The 20,623-nt window shown below is 47.3% G+C and overlaps 1 protein-coding gene across 5 annotated transcripts; it reads right to left on the minus strand.

Moving 5' to 3' along the window:
• Positions 1–368: 368 nt before the first annotated feature.
• Rmdn3 (regulator of microtubule dynamics 3) lies at positions 369–20,405 on the minus strand. Of its 5 annotated transcripts, none has more exons than NM_001033136.3 (13): positions 20,278–20,405; positions 19,729–19,922; positions 17,261–17,453; positions 16,747–16,890; positions 10,680–10,965; positions 9,709–9,811; positions 5,999–6,059; positions 3,631–3,706; positions 3,415–3,492; positions 2,723–2,821; positions 2,410–2,463; positions 1,718–1,798; positions 369–1,123 (listed from the first exon to the last, which is right to left on the minus strand). In NM_001033136.3, the coding sequence occupies exons 2-13, from the start codon at positions 19,913–19,915 to the stop codon at positions 1,073–1,075; spliced, it is 1,413 nt and encodes a 470-aa protein (NP_001028308.1). In that variant the 5' UTR covers positions 19,916–19,922; positions 20,278–20,405; the 3' UTR covers positions 369–1,072. The 5 variants fall into 5 exon arrangements, 1 of the variants encoding a protein (NP_001028308.1); XR_003953698.1 differs by having other exon boundaries at positions 371–1,123; positions 1,891–2,463; positions 20,278–20,399; XR_001783171.1 differs by having other exon boundaries at positions 371–1,123; positions 3,631–5,343; positions 20,278–20,399.
• Positions 20,406–20,623: the final 218 nt, after the last annotated feature.

A 20,623-nucleotide genomic window follows, 5' to 3' on the forward strand; every position in this document is an offset into this window, starting at 1 on the left:
AAACAAAGGTTTTATTCTGTGAGGAAATTATGACATTTGCACAAAGGACTTACTTCTAAAGTAGTGAGATAAAGATTAGAATTTCTTGTCTCAAACCCAAGTTTTCTAGAATTTGGTAGGAAACACTTTGTCCTGAATCGAGAGCTTATCAGCTTAGAGCACTTGCTGCTCTTCCAGATAACCCGCGTCTGAGTCCCAGTCCCCATGAGAGGCGGCTCGGAGTGCCTTACCTCAGCTTCAGACTGAGTCTGGCCTCCTTCAGGCATATACAACACACATTCACACACAGGGGGGCTCAGACTGTGATATGCTGCTTTCGTTGTCAGCTTTCTCTGACGTTGTCAAAAATAACAGAAACAGTCAAAACATATCCTTGTAATCAACTTTAGTTTATTTCAGATTTGTACCAAAAATACTCCAGGCACCTCTCCAGATAAGTCACTTTCAAAATAGATTCATAGACCCTTTGCCAGCGTTGTCATCCCAAAAGCTGCCAGGTCTCCAGTCCATGGTCCAGCCCTCACCCAGGAATACAGGGAGCGTATTATATACATGATGGGTGGTAGGAGGGCAGTACCTGGGCTGTGCTGGCTCCTTTTGTCCTCGTAGGTAGGGTGTGACATTAAAGGACAATAAATACATGTTGAATATTAGCAAAAAAGATTACAAGTCCTATGCTCTGTTGTGTGGCTCTGAAGTCCATCCACCTCACTGGCAGCTGGAAGACAGTTCTGCTACTTCATTCTCAGCTCTTGGCCTTCTGGGCTGGGTCCACACTAAACCCTATGGCTATACTGTCTTGATTTTTCAAGAATTCACTTAAGAGGAAGAAAGCAGAAACCTTAGCTGCAAGTAATTTAAATTCCCCCAATTTAAATTAAGGTAGGAGATTAGAATAAATTAACTGATAACATAAAAAGCTGAGGGATGGTGGTGTTAGCAGTCAGATCTCCAGGGGCCAGGACACCTTGCTTGGCTTCCTGAACTCCATGGGGGAGTCACAGAGGAAAAAAGCAACTTGATTTCTTTTCCACATTTAAGGAGTAGCCCCCACGTCATTGAAGTGTGATTATTATCCTAAAATTACTTCTAGTTCTTCCAGGTCTTTTTGGAAAGCTGAATCCTAGGATAAAAGAAAACAAATCTAGTAAATCTATACTAGAATCAGAATTAAGTTTTTCCCAAATCACTAGAAGTTGACAAGGGACCCTTTTCTGTTTTACTGAGCTGGTAGCAGCCTTCCTCCTCACTTTCCCCATGATGGCTTAGAGTCTATGCAATCTGTCTCCTGCCCTGGGAGAGGAGCATGTAAGAGACTCCACACAAAAAGGCACCTGGGAAGATGTGAGTAAATAAAGCATTGGCCATTTTAGTTCTAGGGTGTGAGTGTGCTAAGCTCAGAACCCACATCCAAGCCAAGGGCAGTAACAGCCACTGCGGCCAGTGCTCTTAAGGGAGATAAGGGAACAAAATCCCCTGAAGATCTCTGGCCAGCTAGCTCAGCATGTACAGTGGCCAACAACAAAGGAACCGTGTCTCGAGGTGGAAGGCGAGAGCTGACCATATGAGTCCTGGCATATGCCGTGGCCTCCCCACACAAAGTATTACCACCTAGGTTGTAAATTGATGTGATCCTAGTACTTGGGAGGCTGTGGTCAGATAGAAGCCAGCCTAAACTACATTTTGAAACACTGTCTTTAAAAAAAATTTTTTTTACCTCATTAGTGACGTCTGGCAGTTCCTGAGCCAGCTTCATCCACTTTCTAGCTTCAGAGTTTTTTCCTAATTCTCTATAGCACTAAGAAAGAAAGAACAGTTAGAACTTAACAAAGAGATCAGAAAGACCCATGTGTATGTATGTGCCCAGAAGCTGAGGATGACGGTGCACACCTTTAATTCAGGAAACATAAGCAGGTGGATCTCCTGCATTCTCAGCCAGCCTGGTCTACATATCAAGACCTCGTCTCCAAAGTGAGAAAGGAAAGAAAAAAAGATATGGCGGCTTACACCTGTAACCTCAACATTTAGGAAGCAGGGATGGGGGGATTGCTGTAACAGTTGTCTGAGCTATTGGGACTGTTGTTACTAGCATACCACTCAATATTAGCTCTCAAAAAAAAAATAGGAGTTTAGTGGCATAGATGGCTCAGTGGCAGAGCATACATAGACTTTGTAATCCCCAGTGTTAAAAGATTCCATAAACCAGGCAGTGGTGGCGCACGCCTTTAATCCCAGCACTTGGGAGGCAGAGGCAGGTGGATTTCTGAGTTTGAGGCCAGCCTGGTCTACAGAGTGAGTTCCAGGACAGCCAGGGCTATACAGAAAAACTCTGTCTCGACACCCCCCCCCCAAAAAAAAGTCCCATAAATAAAATATAAGTATTTCCATCTAGGTTAAAGATGAATTTACCTTAGAAATATATACCCGTCCAGCTTTTGAAAATCCTGGCTGTAGTTCCTCAGCCTGGAAGAAGAAGAAAAAAATCACTTTTAAAGAGGTTCATAAATTCAAGCTGAAATACACGTATTAGAAAGCTCTATATAATAATCACAAGATTGATTTATTATGTCTGGAAATTGGCATCTTTATAAACTCAAAGTAATTTTGATTTTCCCTCAAAATAAGGTAAATACAGAATTGTCCCCAACTAGGAGACACATCTTCCCCATCAAGGATCCCAAGAATAAGCCACTGTAGCTTCCACCCACCCTTCCCTTCATACCTTAAGGAAACTCTGCAGAGCGTCCTGCACAGTAGCACTAAGGGGGCTTTCAAACAAGGCGGTAGCCGTTTTTTTTTCCAACCAGTTCAAGTGAGAAACCTGCCATCAAAAAATGAAGGTGTGACTTATCAGGTGCTTGTGATCCTAACATTCTAGATGAAGACGCTATCAGTTCATAGGTAGAATAAGGCTATATGAAATCCCATCTCCAAAAGGCCAGTTTCAGGCTGCCAACCCTAGACCTGAGCAGTACTCATAGGTGAAGGACAGAACCAACTTCCTTAGGTTGTCCTCTGACTTCCACATGCGCCCATGGTATGTGTACATCCACACGTACCCAAGCACATACATACACATACAAATGTATATCGTTTCTTGGCTTGGAACATGTAGCTTTAGTAGCAGAGGGCCTAGCACATGTGACTCCTTAGATTTAGTCACCAGCACTATTACAAAGTGTGTTTGGGAATGGTAAATACAAAATGTTCTGCATTAAAAGCAGTGTCTAGACAGGGTATCATTCACAGCCCTTAGGCTAAGGCAGAAGAGCACGAGTTGAGGGCGCTGGGCTACATGCAACAGGGTCATCTACCAACAGCACGGGCAGTTCAGAGGAAGTAAGAGTCAGACCAGGAAGACCTTGCTGGAGATGGGTGTGACAGGAACATCTTGGGCCTTAGACTATAGCTCACCTGGTAGCACCACCTGCCAAGAAGAAAGTGACCCCTGGGGTCTTCTGGCTGAAGTTCAATGGCTTTGTCCACATGTTCCTGAGGAGAAAATACAAATTAACATCAAACCTAGAGTTGTTGAGAAAAGAGCAGCAAAGCCCTGAGGCTGTGGGAAGCCAGCCTAAGGGCGAAAGGAACCGGACTGGGCAGCACAAGGGAAGAGAAGCCTGTCCTCACCTTGAAGCTAAAGCCACTCTGGATGCGTTTCGAGATGCCCTCATGCTCAGCCAGCTGACCACAGAGCACTGCATACCTAGGGGGGAAGCAGCAAGCTCAGGGACAAGGACTGGACTATCAGTGCTGAGAATGTGTGCCACCCAGGGCAGCTACACCTCCGCTCTACTTAAGCACAATAAAAATGTATCTTTCATCTGTAAAGAATTCTCTCTTCTTAGACTCATGGTCTCAGTTAATACTTAGGCTTACAATTCTCCAAAGTAATTATTCTAAGTATTTTTTTTTAATGCCCTTTTTCTCCCTGCCTGGACACCACCCACCCTGAGTAAATCTCTCCTTTATGTTAGAACATTTATTCGGGTGAGATGGCACATTTCAGTAATCACACCACTCACAAAGGCTAAGGCAGAAGGCTTGTCTCATGTACAGCAAGTACTAGACTAGCTACATAGCAAAACTCCTGTGTAAAACAAAAAACAGACAAGGTCTTGACCTGGATCTTTAAATGTCCCTATTTTCATAGAGCATAGTCACAAGTATTGTTACAACTTGGAAACATAGATTACAGCTTAGTGATCTGCCATCGTGTGAGGCTCTGAGTGACTTCCAACACCACAATCTGAAAAGTCAGCATCAAACTCCAGGAGGTCTAAGTGCGTTCTTGTCAATACCTAATGACCATATGCGCACTAAAAGGTCTCTAGCTTAAGAAACATACGGGTCGTGTATCATTAGGAAGAATTATGTTCTCAGCATGGTCAAATGAGATGTTCAAGGATTTTTGTTAAACTTGGGAACCAATGGAGAAGGGGAAGAAAGCTCTATTTTAGCCCCTACGTCCTCCCTGTCAGGAGAACAAGTCAAGTCTTTGTCTCATTGTGGCTGGGAAATGTAGCTCCAGGGTAGAGTACTTACTTGCCCAGCAAATGTAAGATCTCTGTTTAATGACAAGTGCCATTTGAAAAGCCAGGAGTATCCAACCTTTTTTTAAAAGATTTTTTTTTATGTTTGTCTGTGTATGGCTATGTGCATATGAGCACATGTCCACTGAGGTATCAGATTGCTTGAATTACAGACAGTCATGAGCCACTATGATTGGGGAGCTGGGAACTGAAATGGAATTTTCAGGAAGAGCACTATGTGCTTCTAACCACTGAACTACATCTCTAGCAGACACATTCCACAACGCACAACGTGGAGGTCCACGACAACTCTGGTCAGTTCTCTCCTGACACGGTGACATGTATTCTGGGGATGAACAGGGCTCCAGCAGACTTGCCCTGCAAGTGCCTTTATCTACTTGAGCCTCTCATAACCCCCAAACAAACCTTCCAGGGCAACTGAATTCAGTGGTAGGATGCACTCACTGGACAAGACCCTGTCTTCAGTCCCCAGCACCACACGAACATAGACACCAGAAGACCTTACTACCTGAGCTCTGCCCACAATACCCAGTACTAGAAGCAGTTGACAATGGATGACTTCCCATGCCCAAGTTCCTTCTGCATACACTTGCTAAGTATCTTGGGGGTAGGAGATGTATTGGACACTTGTAGGGGCTCATTTCCAAACTGCTGTTCCTTAGGACTAGCTTTTCATTCTTGAGAGCCCAGGGAAAGCAATGGTACCTAGAAAGTTACCTGGCTTCTGAGCAGAACCTTTGCACGGAAAGTTTCAGCCATAGATGGAAAAACACAGCCTCTCAGCTTACATCTGAGGGTAGAGATTTGAAAAGCAGAGGACAGTGGAAGAAGAATGAACCTTTTTTAAAAACCAAGACAGATGCTGGAATCAGGGCCCAAGACATGAGGCCTTGGCGCATGCCTGTTGGCAGAAGGTGTCTCCTAGAGACCACTATGAGAGTCTCTTGGGTTTATTTTTGTGTGGTACTGAGTATGGAACCCAGGGCCTTATGTGTGCTAGGCAAAGATCCTACCACTGCACCACACCCTCAGGCCAATAAGCTAATAAGTCAACTGTTCAACTTCCTGGGTATAAGCTCACATCTTTTTCTCATGCAAACCAAGCAAAGAAGCCAATGTCTGCCACCAGCCAGGGATCACAGCTGGGGAAAGAGCTTTTGCAGGACAGGAAATGCAAGTTATCCCAGCTTCTCTGAAGAGCGGAGAACCAGGTCTGTAGCGAGTGACTCTTGGAACGATATTCAATCCTCTTAGCCCCAGCAGAACACAGCTTGTATTTTCCCTGCCTTGCCCTCCAGCACACCTCCCTGGCCCCTGCCTAGGGTTTTAGAGGCCTGCAGAAATTCAGAACAGTGCTCCCCTTCCTGGTTCCTGAAGCAATTGCCTCTGGCCAGGGTAAAGAAAGGGTTTACACTGGCTCCCCTAAAACTTCAGGATATTATTACCACAGGTGGCACGCAGCACTCTCATCTCCTTTCTTCAGAGCAGCCTCTGCTTCTTCTTTTCCTGGAAGACAGGTAGATCCAGAGTAAATACAGGCCCCAAGCACTGCCACAAGCAACAGTCCAGGAAAAACGAATGACCACTTTGGTTGTATACAGCCTCTCTACCAGCGTGAGCCTGAACTCTCTCCGTGTTTATTTTTGTTTTGAGGCTTGGGCTCCCCATGTAACACAGACTGCCCCTGAACTTGAGGCTTGGGCTCCCCATGTAACACAGACTGCCCCTGAACTTGAGATTCTGCTCCCAAGTACTGAGTACATGAGCTACGCCTGGCTCCAACCCACCATCTTTTTATACCTACTTGATGTTCTTTTGAAGTCAATTTTTGCATTTCAAATATGAAAAAGGAAGCAACAGAAACTGTCTCCAACAGACCTTATTCTGAAAAGACTGTAAACAGGCTTAAAGATGTTTATGTATCACTAAGATTATATATATTATTTATATTTTATTCATAAAAGTATTTGTAATTTGATAAAATTCTTTGTTTTGTTATCAAGACAGGGTTTCTCTGCATAGCCCTGGCTGTCCTGAAACTCACTCTGTAGACCAGGCTGGCCCCAAACTCAGATCTACTTGCCTCTGCCTCCCAAGTGCAGATTAAAGGTATGTGCTACCATCACCAGGCTAATAAAATTCTTTAAAAAGCCAATTGAGGCAGCAAAAGCCTATAATCCAAGCATTCAGAGACTGAGGCAGGAAGGTCATAAATTTGAGGTTACCCTGGACTACATATTGAAACTGTCTTCTAAAAAAGTTTGGGGGTGGGCTGGAGAGATGGCTCAGTCATTAAGAGCACCGACTGCTCTTCCAAAGGTCCTGAGTTCAAATCCCAGCAACCACATGGTGACTCACAACCATCTGTAATGAGATCTGACACCCTCTTCTGGTGTGTCTGAAGACAGCTACAGTGTACTTAGATATAATAAATAAATCTTTAAAAAAAAAAAAAGTTTGGGGGTGGCTAAAGATGGCTCAGCGACTAAAAGTACCAGCTGCTCTTCTGGAGGCCCCAAGTTCAATTCATAGCACCCACATAGCAGCTCACAACAGTCTCTACTCTGGTTCCAGGGCATTCCATCAGCCTCAAACAGACACACATGTGGGCAAAACAATCAGTGCACGTAAAAATAAGTCAACCATTTTTTAAAAAGATTTTTACAAACCAGGGCTGATGGCTAAGTGGATGGCGTGCTTGCTGTGGAAGTGTGAGGACTATAATTTAAGTCCCCAGCATCCATGTCTTAGACGGACACAGCAGCCTGCCTGTAATCCCAGCACTTGGGAGACAGAGATGGAATCCCTGGGCTATGAGTGCACCCACACTCTCATGGAGAAATAGAAAGAAAATTGGGAAGAAACACAAATATAAACTGGATGGCAGTGGTGGCGCACTCCTTAAATCTCAGCACTTAAGAGGCAGAGGCAGGTGGACCTCTGAGTTCAAGGCCAGCCTGAACTACAGAAAAAGTTCCAGAACAGCCAAGGCTACACAGAGAAACCCTGTCTTGAAAAATCAAAAAGAAAACCAAATATAATTGTATGTAAGCTGAAGAAATTAAAATTACATCCAAATGTATCAATAGTCTTGTATTAAAAGGGAGTCTTACAGAACAAAAAAGCTGATTTAGAAAACTCAGGGCAAAAATTGTTCAACTTCCATAGCATGTTTTGGAACACATTTGTATATCCTATGAAAAACAGTGTTCCATGGGAAAAGATGTCAGACCATGAGATTACACACCTTGATGATGTCACGACTCCCAAGTGAGGGACAAGATGGCTCAGTGGATTAAGGCACTTGCTGCCAAGGTTAACAACTTGAGTTCTATTCCCTTAAGTTGTCTTCTGATAACCACATGTACACCATAGCATACATGCCCATGCCTAAAATACATTTCCCAGTGGAACAAATGCCTGTAATCCCAGATCCTAGAAGGCTAAGGCAGGAGGATCTCAAGTTCCCTGGGCTATGTCATAAGACACTGTCAAAAAAAAAAAAAAAAAAGGCTTATAGGAAAGTGACTACCCATGGCTTGTATATTAAAAACTCAACTCTGTCTGGATACAGTAATGTGTGCCTGTAATCTGGGCATTGAGAGGTAGGGGAGTCAGAAGTTCAAGCCCAGTGTAAGACAAAACAAACAAAAAACTTTCAGTTATTTCGGCTAGAGAGGCATCTTATGTTGATGAGCACTAGCAGGTCTGCCAAGTCCAGGAGAGATAATGGTGTATATGTGTCAATAAATTCATTACAGGCATTAGAAAAGTCTAAAAAAGGCGTGGGGAGGCTTGTTAATCCATCCCCTCCATAAGATCTTCATGGAAGACTGGAAGATTGGAGGTGCCTAGCTGGCCTGGAACTCACTATGTACAACGAGCTGATCTTACACTTGCATGGGCCTCCCGGTGCTGAGATCACAGCAGTGTGTTACCACATCCAGCTCAGACTTTTAATAAGAATAAAGTCCAGTGGGGAGAGGGGAGAGATGGTTAGAGGAAATCCTTTGGTCAAACTTCAGCACAACTAGAACTATCACCTGAAATCTAAGAAGTAAAACAATCTTTAAAATCTGGGCATATTTCGCCTATAGATATGTCTATGCACCACATGTGTGTCATGCCCACAAAGGCCAGAAGAGGGCATCTGATCCCCTACAACGGGAGCCACCATGTGAGTGCTGGAAACTGATCCCAGGTCACTGGAAGAGCAGCCAGTAGTCTTAATTGCTGAGTCATATCTTCAACACCCACAAACTTTTCCCTGAGTGTAGTGGTACAGCCCTAGGGGATAGAGGCAGAGGTACAGGATTGCTGATAAAGTTGGAGGCCAGCCCAGTCTGTGTAGCCAGTTCCAGAGCAGCTAAACCTGTCTCCAGGAATTTTAAGGCAGTGTCTCATATAGTTCAGACTGGCCTCAAATTCATGATCCTCCTTCTAGCTGAAAGCAGAAACTTTTGAAGAGAAAAACTAAGTAATAACTGAACCTGAAACTCACAGTGTAACTTAGGCTGCCTCCCACTCATGGCAGTCTCCTGCCTCAACCCCCAAGAATTAGGGTTATGGTGTGAGCTGCCACACCCAAGTCATCCTTTTTTTTTTTTTTTTTTTTAAAGTTCTAGATTCTCTTACTTCATGACTGACAAAGCCAAGTCCTAAGACTGGCACAGTTCAATTGAATTCTAGCTTCCAAAATAGAGACTTAGGAAACAGACTTAGTAAATGGATTCTGGAGACTTACAGAAGCCAGCAATAATCTTCCAAACTTCTTCTCTAGATGGCTACATACATACTACACTCAGTCTCAGACTCTCTGCCTTGCCGACTCAAGCTTCCTAAGGAGCAGGCAAACCTTTCTTTGGTTAAGATTATGGCGCCTTTCTTTGTGGTTGGGAAGTCAAAGCAAAGACTAGCGTGGCCATGGTGTGGACATGAAACACGACAAGCACCGTGCTACTCACTGCCAAGAGCAGAAAAGCAGACCTGCTATCTCAGAGGAGGCCCAGGGCCTTGGGAGGTAGTTTGTCCCTGCTAAGGAACTATACTATTCCTGTCCTGACAGATCTTGTGGCTCCCCTGGGCCTTGGGCAAATGGGCAGCTGTATCTGCAAGCAGCTGGCTACACTCCCGTCGGGCCCCTGTCAGCACTTACCATTTAGGGCATAGGACTTCTTCCCGCTCTCCTCCTCAGTAAGGTCTGACATGTCACTGTAGGCCCGGGCCAGGCGCCACAGAAAGTCTTGTCGGCTTCCATACTATAGACCAAACAGGAATGAGTCTCCTCAGCCATGAAGAATGGCGGCCCCAGTTGCGCCACCCCCCCCCCCACTGTAGGTTTGTTTCCAAGACAGTGGTATAATCACTGACATCAGGCAGTTAACTGAAGATATTATCTCGAATTGATAGCTTGCACAATCATGGGGTAAGAACGTATTAGTCTCCTAATAATGCCAGGAGGAAAGGTCAACTCCAAGAAGATATGAGACACAGCAAAAGAAGTTTAGGCTGACATGGAATGTTTAATACAAAGGGGAATTCTGCTAGGCACGGTGGCAGGCACCTTTAATCCCATTACTCAAGAGGCAGAGGAAGGTGGATCTGTAGAAGTCTGAAGCCATCCACGGCTACTTAGTTAAATCTGCCTCAAGGGGCGGGGGGTGTCTAATTTAGGGGGGAATTTACATAATAAATTTGGCTTGTGAGCCTGAGGGAATTGTTGAATGACCTACACAGTGTCACTTATAATAGAAATTTCAAGTAGGGCATGCAGATTCAACTCTCTCAAGGAAAACTGAAGGAACAGGGTGTGGTGGAGTTGGGGGGAGGCACAAGTATTCTAGTCCTTTGCACTTTCCTCCCACCCCCACCCACACCCCTCCACCCCGCTAGCGAGGCAGGGCCCCCTGGAATTGTACACGAGGCAGAAAACCAAGTGAGAAGCTACAATAAGCAGTACGGTAGCTTCAGGACCTCTCTGGGAAAGGATAAGCAACCTAGCAAGATATGTGCAGAAGCAGCCCTCTCACCCCTATCGCCTTTCCCTTGTTGCTTTGTAGGGTTGGAAACCCCGTGGGTGTTTTCATTCCCCGTGGGTGTCAGATTCGAGGGAGGAGGCAGTCTCACCGCCAGCTTATTGTTGAGCAGCAGCTGGAAGCCTTCCCGCTTGTCCTGCTTGCTGCCCTGGTGCAGCTCATCGGCCTGCAGCAGGACCAGCTGCACATCCTCTCGGCCTGAGGAGTCATCCTCCTCCAAGGCGGCCGCCGCCGGACTGGACGCCGCCTCCACATCCAGGTCCAGAGAGTCCTTCCTCCCCATCCTCACGGTCTCGCAGCTCACTTCGTCCTCAGCATCTCCACTCTCCTTGTCGGAGTCCCGCTCGTAATCAGACTCCGCGTTGGCTGTTGTATAACTGGCAGAGAATTAAGGGACAGGGTTAAAGGAGGATTACTTAGCTCAAAACTAGGGTTTGTTCTCCAGCCACAGGAGGAGGACTATTCAGCACTGTCCACTGAGCCAGATCATTTCTTATGTAAGGGCAGAAACTAGTCTTCAAGAGAAAACTTGGACTATAAGCTAGGGAAATGATTGGAGAAGAAGTTTACAGGCAGCTAGGGTGCTGTGCCGGTCAGGGTCAAGTATAAAATCCCTGTTTAGCTACTACTCCAACTGCAGAAAACTAGGGAAGGAACTGTTTTAGAGCCAGGGGTTTGGTAGTCTTCATCTCAGTCACAACACATTGCCAGGAGCTGCCTGCGTGGCTCCAGCCTCTGAGGCGTGAGCAGCACCCACGCATTTCTCCAATTTCTCTCTCAAATGTGTAGCTGCGGCCAAGTTTACAATCAAACCTCAATGGCGGTAGAGGGAGTCTAGGGAACATGAAGTGGATGCAAACACCCCTCTAGAACATCGTCTCCATGGCTGCTGAAGCCAGGTGGTTTCTAGGAGCCAACACCGGAGAGGAAGCTAAGTGTCTTAGTTCTCTGTTCACCAGCAGCTAACCAACTACTAGTTAAATCATACAAGAAATGGGCCTGGGACAACAGAGGATTTCCAGGGGCCAGAAACAGATACCCGAGAACCCTCCAGAAGCACAAGAAAGATTTTACATTTCATTTGGGAGCCAACCTTCTTCCCTGGAGTGAAGAATAAAGGCAGATTCCCTGTAGCCAACAGAAATCAACCAAACAAAGAGTCTCTGCCCACATGAGACAGCCTAACATCTGTCCGAATGCTGTAGGCAAAAGCACTGTCATCCAGAGAGCCTCTCGGGGAGGCTCCTGAGGGCACCAGGGAGTAGATATTATCGGAGCCCCAGTCTAAGCATGTGGCTACTACTGTTTAGAGCAGCTTCCTTCTATCTGAAAAGCATCCAAAGCATCAATTACAAGAACCTGCATGAGCCAGGCAGTGGTGGCTCATACCTTTAATCCCAGTTCAAGGACAGCCTGGTCTATAGATCCGAGTTGCAGGACAGTCAGAGCTAAACAGATAAATCCTGTCCTGAAAACACACACACACACACATTTGCAGGAAGAACTTGGAGATTAAAAGACCTAGGGAAAGTACCAGACTTCATAACCAATCTGAGTCCTGAGGAAAGAGGGCAAGCTAGAGAAACTCCAGCTGAGCTCAGACAATAACCTGCCCAAGTGAGAAAACCAAGCCATGGTCTCCACCCTGCCTAGCCAGGGCCAAAGTAAAGTAGGTAAGTAACGCAGCTGTGTGGAGAGCTTGCTTTTCTTTGCTACAAGAGGAGAGCTAGGCTGAGGGAGTTCAGATAGGAGATTGTGCCTCCAGCACTCCCAGAATGCACTGCTCTGGCTCTGTTGCCTTTTCCCTGAGGCTCACAGGCCAGAACTCTGAAAAGCCAAGCAGCTAAAAAGGTGAGACGGGACCCCACCACCACCTGGGTGAGAGCCCCATGGAGCAAGAAGGCTAACAGGGAGAGTTTTGCACCTCAGCCCCACCTATCACACCAAGCTTAAGCCCACCTCATGGCTTTTAAGGGCCTAAAAAGAGATCTGCTATGTGCCAGGGTTATTCACACTATTTACAACATTCCCTTACCTTCTACCTCCAACCTTTGTGGAAATCTACCAGACAGGATTTCACTGGTTGCCATGCCCCAAGGCTTTTGAGATAAGCATGCAAGAGAAACAGTTCCCACAGAGAGCTGATAAATTAAAGACTTGGTTTCCCAAATGCCTGTGCCTGCTGCTAACTGACTGCTTTCTTTACTCCTAAAGCTCACTAGAGCTCATTAGAGAGCTGAGCCTGGGACAGAGTCAGGAGCAAGCCTAGGTCCTAAGCCTGTGACTCTCAGCAGTAGAGATAAGCCACGTTAAGACCTGAAGGAAAGGAGACAAGAGACCAAGGAGTAAAGATGAGAACTCGTGGCTCGGATGCCAGGGAAGCTGGGATTCAAAGGCACGTTGGGTTCTTCAGGAAAAATATCAAGCCACGTTTGGTACGATGCCCGGGGAATAAGTTCATACGCCTGCACAGTGACTCTGCTTTCGCCACTGACAGTCAGCATCTAAAAAGACAAATTTGTTACTGGAAGAAAGACAGAATCCAGGGTAAGAGACAGTTTGGCAAGTAAAGGCACATGGGACTAAGCATGGCTGAAGTTGAGCTCAGGACCCACGTGACGAAAGGAGAGAATCCACTCTCAGTTTTCCTCCGTCCTCTGCTGCACAACTGTGGCACATACTTGTGCATGCACACACAAAAGAAATTAAATCAGTGTAAAAAGATTTATAAATAAAAATAAACATTAAAAAGAGACTGTAGCTGGTGGTGATGGTGGTGGCATATCCTTTAATCCCTGTGCTTGGGAGGCAGAGGCAGGCGGGTCCCTGAGTTTGAGGACAGCCAGGACTACACAGAGAAACCAGTCTCGGAAAAGAAAAACAGAAAGTTTAACTCTCCATAGACTAGCCTACCAAATCATCCCTCAAAGAAATTCCTACCTCCCTAAGGTACACATGCTTAAAGCCACTTCAGAGTGTGTGACCTCCTTTCAGAATTTCCCTTTGAACTATATGGCATGTACCATATAGGTCATAAAGACCTATATGTATACACATGTACTGTATAGACAAAAACTTACTCACTATGGCCACTGCCCCCGAGAGCAGCCAGCTAAGCTGCAGTTTGTACCACCAGCAGCTTTCCTATGCCACAGGATCAGTCATGGGGCTGAGCCCAGTGCAGCTGTAGCTAAGAAAGCCATCCACCCCTCTGTTGCCCTACCTGCTCCTCGTGGCCAGGATGCTCCAGGGAGCACCGCATGCAGTAAGGCACCTACTCTGACCCACTGACTCCAGGAGACTAATTTGTTTAGGTCACTTCTTGAGACACAGGATCTTACTAAGTATTCTATACTAACCTCAAACTTACTACTGTAATTCTAGGCTGGCGTTGAACTTCCGATCCTCCTGCCTCAGACTCCTGAATGCTGAATTACCAGCATGTACCATGTGCTTGCTGCCCAATCATGAAGACCTCAGTTCACATCCCCAGAAGCCAGATGACTTGAGTACCTGTAACCCATGCTACAGGAGGCAAAGACAGGAAGCTCACTGGGACTTGCTAGCCACCAGCCTAGCCACTAGAGCTGTCTGGGGGAAATAAAGCAAAGGGTGATATAACAGAACGCCCTTAGTCCTCCTCTAACCCCCAGATACACACGCACATAGATCATACACATGGGAAATAACTCCACCGTCAGTCTCTCAGTCTCCATCCAAGTGACTGAGTCCATCAGGCCATGTAAGCATGACCTTAGTCCCAGTGTGACCGAGTTCCTCAGGCTTCGCAAGCATGACCTTAGTCCCAGCACTATCAGTCTTTCTTTGCATCCCAAATGTGTCATTTTGGTCCCCTCCTCTAACATGAGTTAAGGAAGCTCCTGGCAGAGCACTGTTAGGTAAACTGAAAAGACTAGTTCTATCTCAGCACTCAGGAGGAAGAAACAGGAGGATCTCTGTGAGTTTGAGGTCAGTCTACTCTATAGAGTGAGTTCCAGGACAGCTAGGACTACATAATAAGATCCTGTCTGGAAAAACAAAAAAACAAAAAACAAATCTAGTTCTACTATCCATCAAATACACAACTAGAAATCAGACACCCAGACAGTAGTAATTTGTCTGGAGGTCCATAGCCAGATTCCGCTGGTTTGGGCTGGGTACTCATTAACAGCCTGGGCATAGCATATGTGAAGCCCTGAGTTCAATCCTTGGCACCAACAAATAACTACTTCACTTATTTCAAGAGACACCTAAACAGAAATCAAAGCTGCCAGAAGGCCAAGCAGTGCTGGCTCACATCTTGACTCGGGAGGCAGAGACAGGTGGATCTCAGGGGCTATCCTGGGGTACAGTTTGAGTTCCAGAATAGCCAAGGCTACATTGAGAAACCCTAACTCAGGGGAAATTTTTTTTTCCATTAAAGATCAATGGCAGGGACATGAAAAGGGACAGTAAATGTATTCTTAATTTTTGTAGGAAAGCCAAATGAAGGGCTGGGGATGGAACCCCATGGCAGAGCACTTGCTTAGCATACGGGAGGGTCTGGGGTTGATCCCCAACATGAAGAGAAAAACAGGACAAAGCAGGAGAAAACAACAGTCCCCTAAACACAGCCAAATGACTACTGCATTCAGGCCTTTCACGGGCAGGGAGCTGGTGCATCTGGTCACATATGTGCCTATGGAAGCCCTGTGTGCCACTCCTCAGATCACAGATAAGCCAGCTTGTTAGGACAGAGGAGATTTACAGAAGCCGGGCTAAGTCTGAGCCTGGACGTTGTATAACACTGCTCTGAGTGACAAAGCTCAAGCTCTCCATCTGAGAAACAGAAGAGTAGAACCTGGGCCACAGAATTACCATGAGGATGAAGTAAGAAAATACCACTAAGGCGCTTAGCACACTATCTGAGGAAGCAAAAAAATAAACGGTAGCTAGTGTTACAAGTGTTCAAGAGTGTAACTGGTAGCTGCCATAGGCACGCTCTGGTTAACTCAGCCACTTGGACCCAACACCTCCACTACTCTCTCACGTGTCTATTCCCTAAGGAGAAACAAAGGTCAGCAGAGGTCACCCAGTGGACCTGCTGGATGACTGGCACCAGCACCACATACATAGCAGCTGCCACCAGTGACATCAGACTGTCCTTGAGACCATAGCTTCAGAATGGAGCTGTGGCTTAAAAGTAAAAAGCCCTGACCAAAGTTGGAAGATCCTGTTCTGCTTGCCGCTGTCCTACTTCACAGGAAATCCTCTTATCAGATCTGCTGAGCACTTGAGAGTCACCTCCCCGGTGTCCAGATGCCAGAGCAAGCAGGCCAGACACACCGAGAGGAGAGCGGTGCCTGGGGAAAGGGAGCCCAAAACAGGCCTCCAGGTCGGTGCACCCTGCAGGGAGCACAGGACAGGCCTCCAGGTCGGGCACACCCTGCTCAGCCACCAAGGAAGGAAGCGGAGCTCTAAGACAACGCTTGTGATGGCACGGAAAAATGCCCTTAAAAATGGCGTGAAGGGCTGGAGAGATGGCTCGGTGGTTAAGAGCACTGCCTGCTCTTCCAGAGGTCCTGAGTTCAATTCCCAGCAACCACATGGTGGCTTACAACCATTTTAATGAGATCTGGTGCCCTTTCCTGGTATGTCTGAAGACAGCTACAGTGTACTCATATAAATACAACAAATAAATCTTTTTAAAAAATGGAGTGAAAAGAAGAGCCCCTAGGCTGAAGAGATGGCTTAGCGTGGGAGAGCACGTGCTGCTCTTGCAGAGGACCCAAGTTCAGTCCCCAGAACACACATGGCTGTTTACAACAATCTGTAACTATGGTTCTCGGGGACCTGGTGCCCTTTTCTGGACTCTGCAGGCGCCAGGCACACAAGCAGTGCACTTAAATACACACAGGCAAAATATACACATAAAATAAAATGTAGTTTTTAAAACAATATTTAAAAAGTCACCTCATAAAACTAACAGATGTACACAGAGCCACCACTAACATCCCCATGTTACATCTGGATGACACACACCAGGAAGCTCTTTCTGTTCACTCATACCCCAACTTTTCAAAAAGGATTGACGGCACCGTGTTTTGGATGTTGATAGATAGTGTTTTGACAAGTACAATGTCGCTGGACGCACACGCCCTCCAGGAGAGACTACTCACCCTCCCTCGCTCTCGGCGTCTGTGAGTGCAGCCCCTGAGGAGGCGGTGAAGTAGACAGAGCTGGAGCCCGTGGAGTCACTCCTCTCTCTGGCAAAAGGGAACCTGCGCCGCCGGGCCACTCTCTGGTTCTCTTCTATATGAGAGCTGGAAAACAGGCACCACCCCAGAGTGCACATTAGGACTCACACAGCCTGTCTCTTCCTCCTTCCTCCCTCATTAAAGCATCAAGAAAGGAGAAGATTCTGAGTCTTTGCTCTCAGGAGACTAAGGACAGCGCTTCAGGCTACCTCCTGGCAGACTAAACTGGGAAGAATCGAGGTTGGGCTGCTTCAATAGGCCAAAGGGCACAGCAGGAGCAACGCGATTAGGGAAAGGAAGGAACCAGACGCGCAGCCTCCTCCACCCTGGGTCAGCAGCTATAGGATGGGCTTGTTTAGAACCACAAAGAGCAGAGCAGAACACATCCTAGCTGAAAAGCCATAGGAAAAGTCAAGCAAGAGACCCAGCCACTCACCGGACCTCCCCAACAATCTCCCCAGCTAGTCCTTGCAGGCTTCTCTGAAGCTCCTCCACCTCGCGCCGCAGCGCCATAAGACTGGTCAGCACAAAGTCCAGGCGGTCCAGCACCTTCTCCTGCCCTTCCTGTGAGAGGCTGGGCAGTATGGCAGCATCTCCAGCTTCACCTGGGATAGCCCGAAACTGTGTCACTGAAGCAAGGCGAACAGAGATACCCATGAGATATAGTGAGGGAAAGAAACAAAACCGTTCAAATCTAGACTTCTAGAGCACTTGCTTCTGTTGTTCTGTTTGTTTGTTTTTATGTACATTGGTGTTTTGCTCGCATGGATGAGGGAGTCGGATCCCCTGGTTACAGACAGTTGTGAGCTGCCATGTGGGGGCTGGGATTGGACCCAGGTCCTCTGAAAGAGAATTTAGTACTCCTAACCACTGAGCCATCTGTCCAGCCCTCTTGGTTTTTTGTTGTTGTTGGTTTTGGTTTTTGTTTTTTGAGACAGGGTCTATGTAACTCCAGCCGTCTGGGAACTATGTAGGGTTTAAAGGCATGAGACATGAGCTGGGCCATTTCCTTCTCCTGGAGTTCAATTCACAGAAAAGAATTTGAGCCTCTGGGAGCATACATTTCACAGCTAAGTCGTAGACAAGTCACTATTCAGAAAAAAGAAAGCAAACGTTAAAATCTGAACCAACAAGATGGCTCAGTGGGTAAAAGTACTCGCTGCTGAGGCTGACAGCCTAGGTTCAAAGCCTAAACCAACATGGGGGGGGGGGGGGCAGGAATCAGCTCCTGCACACAGAAGTGCTGTGGAATGTTTATATACTGGTGTGTCTACACGTGTACACACACACACACACACACACACACACACAGAGACACACACAACCTCTAAGGTCACAGTCTCTAAAGAAACACTACTTGAAGAACCTTTAGAACACAGCAGGTAGTGTACAATGCCTGCAAGGGTGTGGTACCTACAAGGCAGGGCAGCTGCTCTGCTATAGTCAAAGAAAACCTTTGGCCAGGAGTGATAGCCTCAGAGGTGGTGGCAGGAGGGTAAGGAGTTTAAGACTAGCTTCAGCTAGACAGTATTCGAGGCTAACCTAAGCTATATGACCTAAGCCCTGTCTCAAAAATACAAAAAGGAAAAAAAAAGTCTCTGGCCTTATAGTGCTAAATACCAGGTAGTCAACACCAACTACCCAGTAAAACAAAAACTGGGTTTGTTCAAATCCTGATCTCTGAGTGAATAGTAACTGCCTCTCTTGAGGCCATAATTAATCTCATCAGAGCAGAGCAAAAAGAAAATGAACAGTCACCAAGAAAAGGTCCATGGAAAAAAACTGGCCAAGCTCCGTAAGAAAATAGTTACCAAGCTGAATCCTCTCACCCTGAACTGAGCGTGAATGAATTAGGAACTTGGTAGACATTTAAAGCAACTGGACTAGAATATACAATATGGAAGACGGCAGGCCCCATGGAGCAGACATGCATACATCCCTCGTTAGAGGAAATCTAGGCCAGCAGTGCCAGGGTACACCAAGGAAGATAACTAGAATGCGTAGGCTTTCTCCCATCCTCATGGGAGGCCAGACAACTGCTAAAACATAACAAATGAGCAAAGTACAAGTGAGGAGAAAGCCAGGTCACTGGCCCTGCCACGTTACCACTATGTTATCAGACGCTGACAGCTGCAACCTAGGGTGATAAGTGCGCAGACACTCTTGCAGAACTCACATTCCCAGTTAGCACTGAATCAGAAGATATATGAGTGCAGTGGTCACAGAAAACATTTCCAATCAGCACGGAACGAGGGGGGCTACACGAGCCTCTGTCACCCAAATAAGGGGAGCGATTCAAAGCCCCAGCTGCTCTGCTTAAATGACTTAACCTGAAGACTTTTTACAAAACGAAATCCATTTCATCTGTCACTGCTGGCTTTCAACCATTTGGCTTGAGTTGCATGAATGTGCTCTCAGCCTGTGCTGTGGAAAGTCCACTGGACCAGACGACTGGGTCCAGCTTTACCTCTTACTCTGTAACAACCTCGAGAAAGTTACACAATCCCTATGAATCTTTCTTCATAAAAGGGATTTTTCAAACTTGGATTACTCTCCAAACACGACTTCATATCTGGATACATATATTCACGCCACCAGAACTTTTAATTCCAATGAGATTATTTCTTTTTCCTTCTTTCAGACTCTTCCTCTGTCAAACACACCCCTCACCCAGCACTTCTCAAATGCCCTCCGTACACATTCATGGGCGCGACCAGAACTAAAAGTGAAAGCTACAGTCCTGCACCAAGCTTTCCTGGAATCGGAGGAAAGGGCACAGCTTTCCTTTTTGGTGAGTTTTTCCTAAAACTGTGAAACTCAGCCTTTCCACTGCCCCGCCATCCTGCTCTGCGAAAGACAGCCCGAGCCCCAGTGCCATCAGTAAGTTATGACCTGTGCTCTTACCCTGGCGTCCACGCTCTGAAGCCTGCGCATAGTCCAGGGAGTTGGGCAGACTGTGACTCCGGCCATGGCGCTGGGTCCGTTTCCATCGCTGGCTGTAAAGGACGCACAGGAATCCAAGGCCGGCGGCAGTACCAAGTAACAGTCCCAACCCGGCGCGGGAGCCGCCCAGGGCCCCCAGTCTAGACATAGTGTACCTGCAGCCCGCGTAAGAAACAGGAGCGAACCGAGAGAGAGTCATGAGGCCGGCCCTCCACCCCCGAGGCAGAACCCGTTAGCCACGGCCTCACCCAGGTCCGGCCGGACGGTGCCGCAGCCCCCGGCTCACCCAGGTCCAGCCCGCGGGTGCCGCAGCCCCCGGCGCAGACGGACGCCCTGCCAAGAGGCAGCAGCGCCGGTCCAACGCGCCCCTGCCCAGTGCAGTCCGGCTTCCGCGCCCCTGGCCTCCCAACACCCTGTACGTGACAACCTCGCAGCCGGCTGCACACTCTCGGCCTTCCGGCGCCCCCCGAAGCCACGCTGGGCCCGCAGGAGACCAACTCAGACCCTTACCCAGCCACCAGCCACCATGGCAGCAGCAGGCACCGCGCTTTCACTCTGTCAATGATTTTGACGTCCTTAATCCGCGCCACCTGCTCCGCGCACGGTGAGACGCGCGTGGAGATGACGCACGAGGCTCTGCCTCCCACCCGGGTTCTGTGGGCGGGGCTACATCGGCGAATGGACGCTGTGCGGTTACCGGGGCCGCGAAGGTGGGTTGGGCTGTCTAGTGTCCGAGCCTCTGGGTGGACTTTACCCGGTGCTACGGCCAGAATGTGCTCCGCAAATCTCACGCTGCTTATACCTGGAAGATGCCACCACCCCCACCTCTTCTTAACACTGGCTTTATTTTCAGCTG

This window comes from Mus musculus, chromosome 2 (assembly GCF_000001635.26).
Source record: "Mus musculus strain C57BL/6J chromosome 2, GRCm38.p6 C57BL/6J".
Lineage (NCBI taxonomy): Eukaryota > Metazoa > Chordata > Mammalia > Rodentia > Muridae > Mus > Mus musculus.

Coding starts and splice junctions, on each gene's coding strand:
- Rmdn3 (NM_001033136.3), bottom strand. CDS start 19,915: ATGTCTAGACTGGGGGCCCTGGGCGGCTCCCGCGCCGGGTTGGGACTG. Junction 17,454..19,728: donor TTCAGAGCGTGGACGCCAGG/GTAAGAGCACAG, acceptor GCCTTGCTTCAG/TGACACAGTTTCGGGCTATC. Junction 6,060..9,708: donor GAAGTCCTATGCCCTAAATG/GTAAGTGCTGAC, acceptor CCTGTCTTCCAG/GAAAAGAAGAAGCAGAGGCT.